Source organism: Vombatus ursinus, unplaced genomic scaffold, assembly GCF_900497805.2.
Source record: "Vombatus ursinus unplaced genomic scaffold, bare-nosed wombat genome assembly UNPS02014870.1, whole genome shotgun sequence".
NCBI classification, from domain to species: domain Eukaryota; kingdom Metazoa; phylum Chordata; class Mammalia; order Diprotodontia; family Vombatidae; genus Vombatus; species Vombatus ursinus.
Genome location: NW_020954648.1, coordinates 9595738 through 9612646, shown reverse-complemented (window position 1 = coordinate 9612646; position 16909 = coordinate 9595738). Strand labels below are relative to the sequence as shown.

The 16909-nt window shown below is 34.0% G+C and overlaps 1 protein-coding gene across 2 annotated transcripts in view; it reads right to left on the bottom strand.

The window, feature by feature from the left end:
* Positions 1 to 16909, bottom strand: part of LOC114028162 (putative RNA-binding protein Luc7-like 2) — a 63503-nt gene that overhangs the window by 17201 nt on the left and 29393 nt on the right. For both annotated transcript variants that reach the window (XM_027842384.1, XM_027842385.1), the window contains exons 3-8: positions 15634 to 15732; positions 13675 to 13785; positions 9629 to 9772; positions 3459 to 3635; positions 1886 to 1977; positions 749 to 778 (exon numbers count right to left, since the gene is read on the bottom strand). In XM_027842384.1, the coding sequence (XP_027698185.1) occupies positions 749 to 778; positions 1886 to 1977; positions 3459 to 3635; positions 9629 to 9772; positions 13675 to 13785; positions 15634 to 15732 (653 nt within the window). The remainder of the gene's footprint in view (positions 1 to 748; positions 779 to 1885; positions 1978 to 3458; positions 3636 to 9628; positions 9773 to 13674; positions 13786 to 15633; positions 15733 to 16909) is intronic.

The following is a 16909-nucleotide window of genomic DNA, read 5'->3' as shown; positions in this document are numbered from 1 at the left end:
TGCAGTTAGATTCAAAACAAATTGCAGAGAAGTCAGATGGCAGAGATTATTAGCATGAGCACAGTATGTCAAAGAGGCAAAAGATTCAAGAACAGATAATGAAGGACAACAATGAAATAGCTATGCAAAACTGTAAAGAGTTAGAAGTAAAGTCAGGACAAGGTTTTGAACTGTCAGCAGGGAGAGATTAAGGAACTGGAGGTCTGTGATGACAGCAAGGATGAGTTTCAAAAGAGGGTATGGTAAAAGTGGAAGGGGCAGGAGGTTGGGGTCAAAAGAGGGAAATCTCAAAGTTGACACTTTTGGAAACGAACTGTTGAAAGATAATGAGGCTAACTTATGAATACCTTTAACCTATCTCAGAGGGGTAAGAAACTCAAGAGGAAAAGGTGTTAGAAGTATCAGTAATGTGTATACTTAATCTCTTAGGATAGTTAAAAAGAAAAGGAGTAGAAAGGACCAAAACCCAAATGTCAACATCACTGAATAAGATGGGAGAGTGTCTTGAAGATCAGTAAATAGTTAAGAATAGGAAAGAAGGTAATAGATTATCAACGACTGAGTGAACTTAAAGGGGGTGAGACTCCTGAGTGAGGATGGCAGACCAAGGTCTTAGAAGTTACAGTTGTGATTGAAGAATGTGTTGACTATTCATCCTAATCCTGGGTTTAAGCATGGTCTATAAAAATTACCTTAAAAAAAAATGTGAATTCACAATTAACCTTAACTAGCTATATGCTACACCTACCTTTTAGGATTCTTGCTATGTGATCGGGACCTGGGAGAAAAAGAAAAAAGCTGTTTTTAGACTAAAGACCATAAATAAGAATAAACGGTAAAATATGACATTACAATGATTTTAACAATTAATTTCTCAGACTAAAAGAAACCCCAGGGTTCTGACCTGACACATACTGGAATTTCTATTAAAAGCTCTATCATCCAGGGATAGAAATGTTCTTCCGGAAGTCCATGAGATCCCCTAAAGATCTAACTACCTTAAGATTGACTTGCTCAGGTATTCTTCCTTCAAATTCCACTGATAGATAGGAATACAAAAGGGGAATTCAATCTATTTCCCTCATCTTCCTTTGAATTACAGTGAATTTGAGTTAAAATCTATTTTAACAGCATGCTTACAAAGTTATTTTTAATAAAAGCCAGAGAAAATTTAAGAGCCCCAAATTTGAGTCCAAAAAAGACTCCCATACAAATAAAAAAAATTCTATCATCAAATCAGTCCAAATGTATTGGTCCTTATAAAAATTATAGGGCTAGAACCAGTCACTGTCAAAAAAAAAAAAAAGCTAGAAGCTCACTTTGTTCATTTCTTCATCTCAAAAGATATTAAATTTTTAAGGAGCTAAATGACTAACTAATTATATACTTGCATTAAAAAAATGATTGAGCATAACACATGGCAGATTTAAAGAAGTAAAATACCCTCTAGTGGATTTACAGAAATAATATTCTTGATACCTTCATAACTTTTTTGATTTTTTTTAAAAGACTGAGTGTTACTCTATCTTACCAAGAATGGAAATGCAGAGACTAGTCACAGGCCCAGTCTCAATCCTGACAGGCTATGAATGGGAACTTTGACCCACTTCATTTCTGACCTGGGCTGGTTCCCTCCTCCTGAGGCAACCTGGTGGCCTCTAACTCCCACATTAATGCCCATCATATTAATGCTGAGCTTAACTTAAACAACAAATCAGCTCAACCCACAGTAGGTCAGAACTTCCAAGCTCAAAAAATACACCAGTCCCAGACTCCCAAATAGTTGGCATTAGGAGTTCACTATCACACCCGACCCACATACTTTACAGAAACAAAAACCTGAAGTTAGTAACAATCAAATTAAAATATTTAGCAGGTTGTATACCTTCTCAACTTCTCCCTTTCTTCTCTCTCTCTTTCTTCTCTGCGCTTCAGGCGTTCCTGATTTCTTTTTTCTTGCTTCTCAGCTACAACTCTCTAGAAAAATAAATACTTGTTTAAACAATGATGATTATAAATCAATTTTAGTGCAATGCATTTTTTCCAAAATAAATTTGATTGCTTTCTTTTTTGTTTTTACTTCACCAACATTTCTTATTCTATCCCTTCCTCTACCCCCTCCCAGAGAGCTTATCCCTTATAAGAATCAAAGAAGATATGACTCAGCAAAACTAACCAATACACTGAAAAAGTTTGACATCATATACAAGAGTTTATTCTTAACCTGCTCCACTGAATTGTGTATTTTATCTTTTATTTCCAACGCGAAACAAATCCTGTAAAAATGAATTCCAACACCATCCAAATACTTCACATTAGAATTTGGTTGTAAAAATATTGTTTTACATTTTTTGGACATGGCCAATGTGAGAATTTGTAATGCTTGACTGGAGATTTGTTAACAAAAGTTTTGTTTTTCTCCTTGTACTTTGTACGGGGTAGGAGAAGGAGATAGAAAGGAGAAAAAAAAATAAATGCTTGATGAATGAAACAAAATTTAATTTAAAAAAATATATTCTTTTAAATAAATATGACATAACAACAATAGCTAAAATTTATACATTACTTTGAAGTTTGCAAAATACTTACTGCATTTTATCCTTATAACAACCCTGGGAGGTGGTGCTATTATTATCCCTATTTTAAAGATGGAAGAAATGAGGTTGACAGAGGTTAAGTGATTTGCCTAGGGTTATATAGCTAGTTAGTATCTGAGGTGGGATTTGAACTCAGGTTTTCCTAACTCCAACACTATTCACTACACCATCTAACTACCTCTCTATATATCATCTACTGAAGATGAGAAATCTTTTTCACAGAATCACACAGAATTAGAACAGTCATTAAGAGGCCACCCACACTAAGCTCCCATTCAATGGAAAAGTGCCTTCTATAATTCAAGTGCCCACTATATATAAGGCCAGTGTTAGGCACTGGGCTGACAAAGATAGATATAACACAAATCCCACTCTCAAGGAGTTTACAATCTAACTGTGAGGAAAACACGCTGAAGCAATTAACTATAAAACCAAGTAGAACTGTGGTGCAAGGACAGTGCTATGAGAATCATTAACCTTATCAAAATGAAAACTTCTTTCTAAAATTCCTTGTTTCCCTGGCTTTCTTCAAGTCCTAGTTAAAATCCTACCTTATATAGGAAGTCTCTAGTGATTCCCTTTAATTCAAGTGCCTTTCCTCTGTTGATTATCTCCAATTTATCCTGTACATGGCTTGTTTACACAAAGTTTTTTTTCTTTTCATTTTGTCTTCCATATTAAACTGTGAAAACCTTGAAAGCAGGGGCTGTCTTTTGCCTTTCTTTGTATCCCCAGTGTTTAACACAGTTCCTGGCACACGGTAGCCACTTAATGTATGTTTACTGACCGACATTCTATTGATTCAGAGACTTTAGAAGAAAAAAGAAAAACCGTATGTAAAGATTGTTATAACCAAAGTACCTTCAGCTCTTCAAGTTTCTCTCTTATTTCAATAAATCCCAGGTGTAGTTTCCCCCCAAAATGATCAGCTAGTCGCCTGTCATTGTCATGAAGACCCAAATAAGCAGAGCATACTTCACAGACCCGAAGTTTCTGTTGTTGGAAGCTGGAGGCTGGCATGGAATTCCGATAGACTTCCTGAATGATGAAATAAAACGAGCAGTCATGTAAATATCAATACAAAAAAAGAAATGAAAAAATTAAATGTAACACTTTTCCAGATGTCTTAGAAATTAACCATGTTTAAGGCTGAACTGTTTACATTCCTGCATGGAAAGATGATATTTGTAACTCATGAGACCTTTGTCAGTATTAGGGTACTTGGAGGGAAAAAATTATATCTATCTATAGAAAGATAGATAGATACAGATATAGATAGATAGATAGAAGGGACATGGTGAGTTGAAGATAAAGGGGTGATATCTAAAATTAAGAGGTGAGAGAGGATTATACTGGGAGAAGGAGAAAGGAGAGGCAGAATGGGGTAAACTATCTTACATAAAACAGACAAGAAAAGGCTTTTTCTACAGTGGAGGGGAAACAGGGGAAGGTGAGAGGGAATGAGTGATTCTTATTCTCATAGGATCTGGCTTAAGGAAGAAATAACATACATACTCAATTGAGTATGGAAATCTATTTTACCCCTACAGAAAATAGGGGGAGGAGACGAGAGCAGGGGGATGATAAGAGGGGAGAGCAGATTGGGGGACGGGGTAATCAGAAGCAAACACCTCTGAGAAGGGACAGGGTCAAAAGAGAGAATAGAATAAATGTGTGGGGGGGAATAAATAAAAAAAATAAATGGGGGCGGGATAGGATGAAGGGAAATATACTTAGTTTTTCACAACATGACTATTATGGAAGTGTTTTGCATCACTACACACGTATAACCTGTATCGAGCTGCTTGACTTTTCAATGAGGGTGGGTAGGGAAGGTGGAAGAGAGAAAATTTGGAACCCAAAGTTTTAAAAACACGTTAAAAAAATTGTTTTTCACGTGCAACTGAGAAATAAGAAATACAGGAAATGGGGTATAGAAATCTATCCTGCCCTACAGGAAAACAGAAGGGGAAGGGTATAAGAGAAGGGGGGTGGGAGACAGAAGGCAGGGCAGATTAGGGGAAGGGGTATTCAGAATGCATGCCATCTTGGGGTGGGGGAAGGGACGAGATGGGGAGAAAATTTAGAACTCAAAATCTTGTGGAAGTGAATGTTGAAAACTAAAAATAAATAAATTTAAAAAAATAATAACCATGCTGACACCCATTATTGTCAAGCAAAAATATTTTCACAAATAACATAATAAAAATGATCATTTATGTCTTAAAAACATTTTGCCTCTTTGCAATATGTACCTTCTTAATTTTGAGGAAATCTAAAATATCTCATATATCTTTTCCCACTTCCATGAAATGGCATTGTTAAAAAAACAAGGGAATAACAGCACTTTATATTTACATTCAAGACAAATGAAGATAATAAAGTTTAAAGGACTTGCTTAATGAAAAGCTGGGTAATGTTAAGTTGTTGTGGTAGTTTTGTGGGTGGGTGAAAATTAAAGCACTGCCTGTGGGGCTTGCATTTATGTAAAAAATGAGAACAGCAAAGATCTTTAATATCTCTTCCAGCTTTGGGAGTCAGTGAGTTCAATCAAGAACTTTAAGTTCTTGTAAGTTCTGGTAAGAAAACCAGTTGCTAGTGATTCCTTAGAGAATATGTATAGCTTTCAGGAGGGGGGTTGGAGTATATGACTTCTGAAGTCTATTCCTAATCTAAGATTCTATGACTTTAATTCAACTGGGGTTCTTAAAATGGAACCTGTGAATTAGGTTTTTTTTAAATAATATTTTATTTTTTCCCTCAGTTACATGTAAAAATCAATTTTTAAACATTTTTTAAAAAGTTTTGAGTTCCAGGGCAGCTAGGTGGCGCAGTGGATAGAGCACTGGCTCTGAAGTCAGGAGGACCTGAGTTCAAATTCGACCTCAGACCAAACACTTGACATTTAATAGCTGTGCGACCCTGGGCAAGTCACTTAACCCCAAATGCAAAAAAAAAAAAAAAAAAAAAGAGAGAGAGAGAGAGAGTTCCAAATTTTTTCCCTCCCCTCCCCCTCCTGAGACCGGTAAGCAATCTGATAAAGATTATACATGTGTGATCATGCAAGATATACTTCCATATTAGTCATTTTATGGAAGAAAACAAACTAAAAAAAGAAAGAGAGAAAAAAAACAAAGAAAAAAGTTTCAGTCTGTATTCACACACCATTGGTTCTTTCTTTAAGTCCTTTGGGATTATACTAGATCATTGTACTGCTGAGAATAGCTAAGTCATTCATAATTATTCATCATACAATATTGTCCTAACTATGTACAATGTTTTCCTGGTTCTACTCACTTCATGCTGCATGTGAATTAGCTTTTTAACATATTTTCATAATGTTATTTTAATAAAGTTGATTTCCTTTCTAATCATATGTATTTTACTTTATGCATTTAAAAACATTATTCTGACAAGGGGTCCATGGGTTTCACCAGACTGCTAAAGGGCTCTATGACACAAAAAAGGTAAAGCAACCCTGGATTGGATGACCTTTAAGATCCCTTTAAAGCTCCAAAAATTTAATGAATCTATTCTATTCACAGATAGTCTATGCCTGAGGTTCTCAAAATGTGGTCTTACGTCTCTTAGAGCTCCCCAAAATCCTTTCACAGGGCTCACAATGTCAAAACTATTATCATAACAAAACTAAGATGTTCTAATTTCTAATACGGTAATTGTCAATAGATATAATTTACATTAAAAAAAGTTCTTTGGATGTGGGGGAGGGTTTTAGAAAAACTGGGAAGACCTATAAGAACTTACACAAAGTGAAGTGAGCAAAACCAGATCACTGTATATAGCAGTAACAACATTGTAATGACAAAAGACCTTGATTAATACAGTGACCCAAGACAATTCTGAAAGACTCATGATGAAAAATGCTATCTACCTCTAGAGAGAGAACTGATGAACTCTAAATGCAAAAGTATAATTTTCTCACTTTCTTTTTCTTGCTTTTTTTGCAGTGTGGCTAATAAGGAAACATATTTTACATGATTTCACATGTATAATTGATATCATATGGCTTGCTTTATCAGTGGGTAGGGAAGAGGATAGAAAGTGGTAGAGAATTTGGAACTCAATAAGAAAAGAATTAAAAATAAAGTTTTTAAAGGGGGAGGAAGCTCTTGAGAGGAGGGGGGAAGAAGTCCTCAATAAATTTTAAGTGTAAAGGGCTCCTAAGACCAAAAAATTTGAGAACTAATGGTCTATCCTATACAAAATATAAACACTAAGTATATTAGTATAGAAAGAGGTTTGTACCAAATGGGTAGATGTACAGTGGTGTAAAAATACTCAATGGGAGGACATTTTTCTTTAAATATACTTGTCTGAACACTGACATGTGTAAAAATTACACTAGGTAACTAATCATATTCACAATTGCATATGGAAGAGTTAGGAAACTGTAGTTGATAATGATCATGGCTTGTTGACGATAGGTTTATTTGGTCTTATAAAGATTCATTTCTCAATTATCAAGTATCAGAAAGACTTGAGTTCAAGTTTGGCCGTAGATACTTACTAGCTGTGTCACCTGAGGCAAGTCACTGTTTGCATTAATCCACTGGAGATGGAAATAGCAAATTACTCCAGCATCTTTGCCAAGAAAACCCCATGAACAGTATTGACATACGGTCCATGAGGTCACAAAGAGTTGGACATGACTGTATAACTGAACAAGAGGATTCTGATTTAATTCTCATCTATCTCCTAAGGGAATAAATTGATTACAAATTGCTTTACAATTTTAAATTTTTTGAGGAATGGTGTGGTTTTTAAAAAAGAAATTCTCACATTATATATACTCTGAAGAATGGCTATAAAATAAAGCATTCTGAATATTTCTTCACAATGTTTATCTTTCCAATAAAAGTCTTCTTAATATGTATTATATACTTCACCGACCCAGAGCAAAATGAACTAATCTTTTTTAAAAAATGCTTCAGAGAGATAAAATGGTTGATTCTGATTACCCAAAACTAAAAAGTTTTTGCATAAACAAAACCAATGAAGCTAAAATTAGAAGAGAAGCAGGTAAATGAGGGTGGGGGGAAATCTTTGCAGCAAGTTTCTCTGATAAAGGTTTAATTTTTAAGATGTATAAGGGGACCGATCAAAATTTATAAGAATAAGAGACTTCCTCCAATTGATAAAATGATCAAAGGCTATATGAATAGGTAGTTTTCAGTGGAAGAAATCTAAGTTATCAATGGTGATATGAAAAAATGCTCTAAATCACGAACAGAGAATGTGAATTAAAATAATTCTGAAGTTTCACCTCACATAACAACAAAGTTGGAAAAAATGAAAAATCGCAAATGCTAGAGGAGCTGTGGGAAAACAGGTATATTAATGTACTGTTGGTAGAGCTGTGAAGGAGGAGTCCAGCCATTCTGATAAGCAATTTGGAAATATGCCCAAAAAGCAGAGTTAAATAGGTCTATCACTCAAGGAGATCAAAGAGAGAAAAAAAGGACCCATTTGTGAAAAAATATTTATAGCAACTCTTTTTATGGTGGGAAAGAATTGGAAACTGAGGGGGAGACCATCGACGTGGAAACAGTTGAACAAGGTATGGTATATTTATATGACAGAATACTATCATGCCATAAGACCTGTTGGTTTCAGAGAAACATGGAAGACTTGTATGAATTGATGCAAAATGAGGTGAGTGGAACCAGGAGAACATGTTATTTATACAATAACAAAAACATTACAAAGACAAACAACTTAGGCATAACACAATGACCAAACAATTCCAGAGGACTCAAAGATGAAATATGCTATTCATGTCATACTCATCTGGTAGAGTGAGAGTGTGTGAGTGTGTGTGTGTGTGTGTTGGGGGGAACAATGACACATGGCCAATGTGGGCATTTGTTTTGCTTCACTATACACATAACAGTGGTTTTATTTTTCCTGCTTTGTCAATATGGGGGTAGAAAATGGAGGGAAGAGAAAGAAAATGTGGATTTGAAAATAAAATGCAATTTTTAAAAATTTCAAGGTCATTATGATCAATCATTATAGTACGTTTTATACTATGCTATAAATATTATAGGGCACTGGGTCAAAATTTTCAGTGACCAAGACATACCACAGACCATGATTTCTCAGTAAGTTGCATCGCTTAAGTTTTCTTATCATTTGACTGGTAAAATTTTAACTCCTTTTAGTCTGGGACTTTACATCCCCAGTACATTGCAGTGTGTTTGGCACAAAGTAGGTGCTCAATAAATGCTTGTTGAGTGACAAAAGTGGAGTTCATATTGCTTAATTTTATTGCCTAATTTAATTTAATTTTAATTTTTTGTTTAATTAATTTTAATTTAATTGTCTATTTACCTATTGGACAAAAGTTCTTACTCTTATAGAGCTACGTCAATTCCCATTAGATTTTGGATGTTAGCCTTTTATCAAGGATTTTTATGCAAAGATTTTTTCCTTATTCCACACATTTTCTTCTAATTCCGGATAAACAAATTGTGTTACATATCAATGTAATAGTATGTTACTGAGGCCATAAGAAATGAAAGCAGATGCAAAAGAACAATAAATACAATGACTCCAACAACGTAGATCATACACATTACAAGGTAATAAAACTCAACACAACAATGTTGACACCATACTATCAAAATTTGAACATACACTCTTCCTTTCTGTTAACAAACAGTAAACCAAAAAAGTATAAAGTGACACTGCACAGGGTAAATGTACTTTGTAGGGGAGACAGGGTTGCTATTTCGGTGGTTGATAGGAATGTTTGTTGTATCAAAACAAATGTATCAATACAAAATTATTTTTTAAAAATGTAATTGTCTAAAAAAAATGGATCATTCCCTACCAAGTTATGTTAGCTTGAAAGAAAAACTGTCAAACACCCGTTTTAAGAGTTAAAGGAAGAATGTCTGAGTCAGTATTTACAGACACATATTAGCATTCAACAGGAAATATAAATACTAATATAAAAATACATAGATTGAAAAACTAACCCACCATCTTCAAATAATGTTTTAAGTTACCTCTGCCTCTCTTTTCTTTGCTCGGGCTTTCTCCACTTCATCCATTACTTTCTGGGACTCCTCCACATTACCTTCAGCTCCTAGTTGTTCCACTTTGGCTAGTAATTTACCAATTTCCTCATTCAATTCATGGACACGTTCTGCCTAGCAAGAAACAGAGAAGAGAAGACAATGAATAAAACTATTCACAAGAAACAGTAAAAGTTACAAATTTCAAGCCTACTCTTGAAAAATCTGTAACATTATTTAAGCTGTCTAAACTTATACAGGCATACCTTGTTTTACTGTGCTTTGCAGAAATCACATTTTTTATAAATTGAAGGTCTGTGGAAACCCTGGTCTATCAAGTTTATTGGCACCATTTTTTCAACAACATATTCACATCATCTCTGTGTCACATTTTGGTAATTCTCACTATATTTCAAATGTATTATTATTATTATTGTGAACTTAATCAATAAATGTTGTGTGTTCTGACTGCTCCACCAACCTGGTCATTTCCCAATCCTTCTTCCTCTCCTCAGGCTTCCCTTTTCCCCAAGACACAATAATATTCACATTAGGCCAATTAATAACTCTACAATAATTGCTAAGTGTTCATGTGAAAAGAAGAATCAATGTGGCAAACTTCATTGCTACCTTATTGTAAGAAATTGCCATTGCCACTTCCCAACCTTCAGCAACCACCACCCTGATCAGTCAGCACCCATCAATACTGAGGCAAGACCCTCCACCAGCAAAAAGATTATGACTCTCTGAAGGCTCAGATGATGGTTGGCATGTTTTAGAATAAAGTATTTTTTAATCAAAGTATGTACATTTTTTTTTGACGTAACACTACTGTACACTTAACAGACTACAGTATAGTATAAACAGAACTTAGATATGTACTGGGAAAACAAAAAATTCATGTGATTCACCTTATTGTGATATTCATTTTACTGTGGTGGTCTAGAACCAAGCCCGCAATATGTCCAAGGCATGCCTGTATACAGTTATTTTCAGAAATGGTAAATATGTTGATTTGTTTTGCTTAATTGTTCTTATGTGTCTCAAGGGAAGGTGGTAGAGAAGGCTGCCTACTTGCTAATTGAGAAGCAGTTATACAGCAACCACCGAGATAAGGATTATAAACCCCTATTCTCCAATTCTCAGTGTGGAAATATTTTCCCCCACCAGCAGGACTTTTCAAATGAATAACTTTTCTCAAAAAGAAAAACATAAGGGGCAGCTAGGTGGCGCAGTGCATAGAGCACTGGCCCTGAAGTCAGAAGGACCTGAGTTCCAATCTGGCCTCAGACCAAACATCTGACACGTACTAGCTGCGTGACTTTGGGCAAGTCACTTAACCCCAACTGCCTAAAAATAAATTAAAAAACAAACAAACATACAAAAAGAAACAAAAAATGTATTACTGTGTTTCAGATTCCCATGAAATTTTAAATTAGGATTACATTAACACATGGACTAAGATTTATACCACCAGTTGTGGAATATTCCAGTTAAAAACTATCTCATTCTCTTGGCACTCTTCTGCAGAGATGGGGGATGTGGAGAAATCTACAAGTGTTGCACATATTTTTAGACTTTGTTGATGTATTAATCAGTTTTTCTGATTTCTTCCTCTTTTCTTCTTTCTTTTTTTGGTCTCAGTGACATTAATTTTAGTGAAATCTCATGAGTTCCTATTGGAATTATCCAGTCTTGGGACAACTCTAGAGGAAAAAAAAATCTATCCCATTAGCTGCAACCCTGAGGACTCAAGACGGGGGTTATAACTCTTCAGTTGTACATACCACCATGCTTCTAGTAACTGAGATTCAAATGCTGAGGTAATTTATGATTCTTCACTAAACACCTCATCTTCTCCCTTGCTAATCAGTTGCCAAGTCTTATTAATTCTGCTTCCATAATATATTTAGCCTCCATAACTTATTCTCCACTCATAGACACAACCTTTATCACTTCTTGCCTGGACTACTGTCTCTATTCCATATCCAATAAATTCTCCACATAGCTTAGAATGATATTCTTAAAGCACAGGTCTGACTATGTCAATACCCTTCTCAGAAAGCTCAACAAAATTAAACTATTTGGCATTCAAAGTCATTCCCAATCGACTCAAGCCTATCTTTTCAAGTTTGTAACATTTTTTATTCTTTATACTCTCTTCACTCTAATCAAACTATTCCTCAGATATAACATGCCATCTTCTATTTCCCAATATTCACTGCCTCCTCACATCTGATTTGTAGAATCCCTAGCTCCTTTCAAAGCTAAGTTCAAAACCTCCAACCTTGGGACCTTTTCCTGATTCTCCCAGTTGCTAGTACCCACCTCTAATAAATTTGAATTCTCCCTTTTACACTTTGTATCTACTTATATGAGTATGTTTTTTCCCCAAAGAGAATATAAGTTCTTTTATTAGCTGTGTGACTATAGGCAAATCAGAAAATTGCCTTAATTTTCCTATCTGAAATGGGGATACCGACACCTATCTCACAAGACTGTTGTGAAAATAAAATGATATAATACATGTAAAGTACTTTGAAAACTTTAGAGTTCAATGTAAATATCAACTATTTACTCTCTAAACTTCTACTTCAGGAAACTTCATCACATCAAGACATACTTTCCCCCCAATTTTTCCAATTCTGTTAGAATTTTCTTATTGCCTGAAAAAATGGTTAACTTTCTTTTTGGATTTCCATATTCTTCTACTTTATATATAGAGCAATGTAGTAAAGTCCCTGTCTAAGACATCAGATTTCATTAAACAAACATCAAAGAAGTACCTAAAAGGTACAAGGCATTGTGCTTGTTACTGAGAAAACAAAACAAAAAAAGACAATCCCTAAACTCAAGGCAGTTATAATTTAACAGGGAGGATGTGGATAAAATATGTGTACAAATGAGCATGACACCAGATAGAATGTGATAAGGGCAAAGGAGAAGTCTTGACAATACACTATAAGAAAATTTAAGGAGAGCTCACTTTTGGCTGAAGGAATCATATAAGGCTTCATCAAAAGTTAGCTGGGCCTCAAAGGAAATGGCGGCTGTGTAGGGGTAAAGCAGAGGCATTGAGAATCATGTGCGTACAAATATGGAGGCGAAAAGAACACGGTGACATCAAAGGACAAACAGTAGCCTAGTAGAACTGGAGCTACAGAATATGTGAAAAGAGTACGTGGAAGTACGCAGTGTAAAATAAAACTGGAAACATAGCTTGAGCCACACTGTGCAGAGCCTTAAATGCTAGGCAAGGAATTTATAGTTCACACTATAAGTGATTACAGGAAAAAATACAGTAACTTGGTTAGATGTAATCCTGCAACCTGAGAAGATTAATGGGGGTGAAAGACAGATTGGAAACAGAAGAGAATGTTCAAGAAGAACATAGGATCATGATTCATCTCAGAAATCATCTAGTATAGACATTATGAAAGCAGGATGACGTTCTCATGGTCTATACTATAATACATCAAAGAGATTTATTCAGAGACGCTCCTAAAGATTTGGTAAACAAAATTTTCACCACCAAAGTTTACCTGCCACTATCAAATGGTTCAATATCAGATACAAATAAAGTTTTATGAATAAAAATTGCCCTTAAGAAGATGGATCACTACTGTTTTACTGGTGTATCCTAAGAAGGACCAATGAACCTTTCCATCTAAGTTATAGCTAAAACATTCTATATTTGTTGCTTCCTCCTATTAGGATGTGATCTCCTTGAAAGCAAACACAATCATGCTTCAATATTTGTATCCCTAGCCCTTAACACAGTGCTTTTCATTTATTCATGCATTCAGAACATTCTCCCCAACCTAGAAAGACCTTTTCTTTCTAAAATAATGTTAATATTATTAAATAATGTTAAAATAACATTACCTAACAACTCTTAAAACTTGTCAACTGGACTCTTTAATCACAGTCACCCTCTACCTCCTGATGGTATTCAATGGATATGAACATAACAGTCATAGTCAAAGACAAAAAACTAAACTTATTTGCTACAAATTAAAAACTTTTGAAATTCTTACTTTAGCTGCCACTTCGGCACTAATCTCTTCCTGAGTTTCTGCTAATCTTTTCTTGGCCATTTCGGTTCTCCGGTCACAGTCTGCAATGAATGATTGCAGATGATCCATTGCCTAAGACAGAAATGAAAATGCAATTATTCCAAGGAAGAACAAATATTTTCCACCAGAAAGAACATTTCAATCATGCTTTAAGCAAGCAAATGAATAAATAAATAAATGTTTAAACCGAACTACCCAAAAAACAAGAATTAATCAAAAATTCAAATTATCTAAGCACATTCAAAATATTATAGTAATCACTAAAAAAAGAGATAATGATATTTATTTAACAGAATGGCATCAGATACACTGTTACTAAATTAATTCTACACTGCTAATAATAAAAGTAAATTAAAAAGGTAAGAGATGCTAGTTTACATTTGACAACTGGATTTTCCTACTTAAAATGTGCCAAAACACAATTAATCTGAAATACAAGCATTTAATCTGAAGCATACGCTTAAATTAAGCTTGAACAAAATTATTTGAAGGTTTTTTCCTTTGCAGTTAGAAAGAATGAGCCATCTGACATTTTCAGTTTGAAACTGCTTTAATCATACAGTATAAATTTATTATAATGCTGTTCTTTATATTACTGATTCAGTAAGTATATAAAGCATACCATACCACCAAGAGGATGGACTAATGAGTGGGGAGTGAAGTTGGGAATGAGAGAAGAAGTCAGGTAGCAAGGATTGTATTATGGAAGGGGTAAGGGAAGAAAAGGAAATTCTATAAACATTTATCTAGGAGGTCATTTAACATAAAAGGTACTTAAATAAAGTGAAATGTGCATAAACTGGGATTAATTATATTTGAAATCTCTTCTGGCTAAATTCCAAAAGTTATAATATACCTTTCTTTTTTATTTCTTTTCCCTGGCATCAAAAACGTACAGGTTTTTTATAAATCAGAATTTCAAACTGAGAAAATTCTTAGACCTCCAGAAATGAAAAATATAAAATAACCCCCCTCACCCTGAAACCAAATAAAAAGCTACCACTGCAATGATGACAAGCATGATGAAATCCATACAGGTTGATGCATTTTTGCCTGTTTTTAACTCTACAAACAGGAAAATTATAATATGCTAGATCATGATTTCCAATTTGCTACATAAAAGTTTTGAATAATTATTATAAACTCAAGTGCTAATCCTTAGAAATACTGAATTCAAAACCTCACAGTTGGAAGACATTTGTCACTTCCATTAGCTTTTATATAAAATAGAACATTGTTTCTATAATAATATAAATATGCACACGTGCATGTATATATTTATACAAATATTAAAGCTGAATTTGGGTTAACTGGAATTATTAATTATGTTTACACTTTCCTCTTTAGCTGCTGATAATTTAATATTTAAACTACAGGCTTTTCAGTCAATTAACATCTGTTTTGTAAGAGATAATCCACAGGAATTTCATAAGAATATATGAACTGCACAATTTAAAATGTCCCAAATATAGCCATGGAATACAGTCCTGAGGAAAGTATAAGGACTTTCTTTAAGCCAAGGGTTCATAATCTGGGATCTATGGATAGATGAGGGGGGAGGATACATGAACTTAGATTGGGAAAAAGCTCTAACTTTATTGCAATGTAATTAATTTCCTGTGAAATTCTATAATTAATTTTATGAATTTAAAAAAGATTTTGAGAAGAGGTCCATACACTTCACCAGACTGTCAAAGGGGTCCATGAAAGAAAAAAGTTAACACTTGCTTTATTTAATCTAACAAATTACAAAAGTAAAGTCTACATAACTTGGTACTAGTTATTTTCTATTTAGATAAAACATTGGCCTAAATGCTTTTTAAAATATATAAATCCATTCCAAAAGAAAAGAGTCAATATGTTTTAATTATTATTTTAATTTACTCTAAAGAAGTCAATATAAAAAACTAAATTACATACATCAAGTTCAAAGAAAAAGTCTTGTTCTTTGGATGCGATTTCATAATCTGCTCTTAAAGCCAGGTCATGGACCTTCAGACATTCTCCAAGATCCATCCTCTGAAAAAAAAAATTATTGAATAATTAATGGTAAACATTACAAAATAAAATATATTTTAATTCCTATCAAGCCCAATTCCTACATAAATGTATCCATTCAACAGTATTTTCTCATACTCTAATACCCTCAGAGCCTTCTTAAAACTGACCCTGTAATATGAAAACCTAAAGATTAATTTTTGAAATCCCTCCCAAAGGTGAAATTCTACTACTTTAAGAAAAGCAAAATTACAACAAATGTTATCACATTATGCCAATTTGGAAAGCCTAAGAACCTGTTTCAATATATCATGCTAAGCTATTTCCAATAATATTTATAAGCATGTGTATTTACTAATAACAATATATCGGAAGGTAACTGAACTAATAATAAATGAAACTGATAGAAATTTTGGTTGCATAGTAATGATTTCCTGCTTAGATATCAAATGCGCAAATTTAAAAAAAATTTTAACAGGAAATATGTAATAGAAATAAATGGTGAAAAGAAACAGGCAACCATGGGGTGACTGAACTTAAAAACTTCTGGTGGCAGCAAAAACGAGGAGCCTGTGTACACATTTTCAGAGGACAGTAGCTTCTATAGGATAGTCTATTTCCTAACCCTAACTCAAACTGTTCTATACATAGTGGATACTCAATAAATATTGACTGCTAATTGAATGCCTTCTTTCTACTTCAATAATCACTTTCCTTTCTTCCTTTCTTTTCCCTGATTCCAATAAGCAATTTTAAAGTATAAACTCTATAACATTTTAAAAGAATTGCTTTTCAAGGAGTTTCTCTGTATTTACGAAAACAACTCTCAGGTTATGTTAGTTTCTATGTGATCAATAGTACTAATCTATGCATATGTAGGAATTTATCATTTGATTAATCTGACAAAAGAACTAAATTCCTAGAGTAAGTGCCTCTCTTAGCTTCTGGACACTTTTATGAAAAGCCGACACAGAAGGAAATTAACAGTACTACAGAAAGATTTCAGGATTGTATTTCCTTTAAGGGTCACCTATACTTTTAAACAGGTGCTCCCCCCCCAAAAAAAAAACCTTAAGAGGAAACTAGAATAAACACTTCTCTTAATTATAACGGGAAGATAAAATCATTTATTAAACAAACAGAAGAAATTACTATAGTGGAAAGAATGTGCAGTCACAGGACCTGGATTCAAATGCTT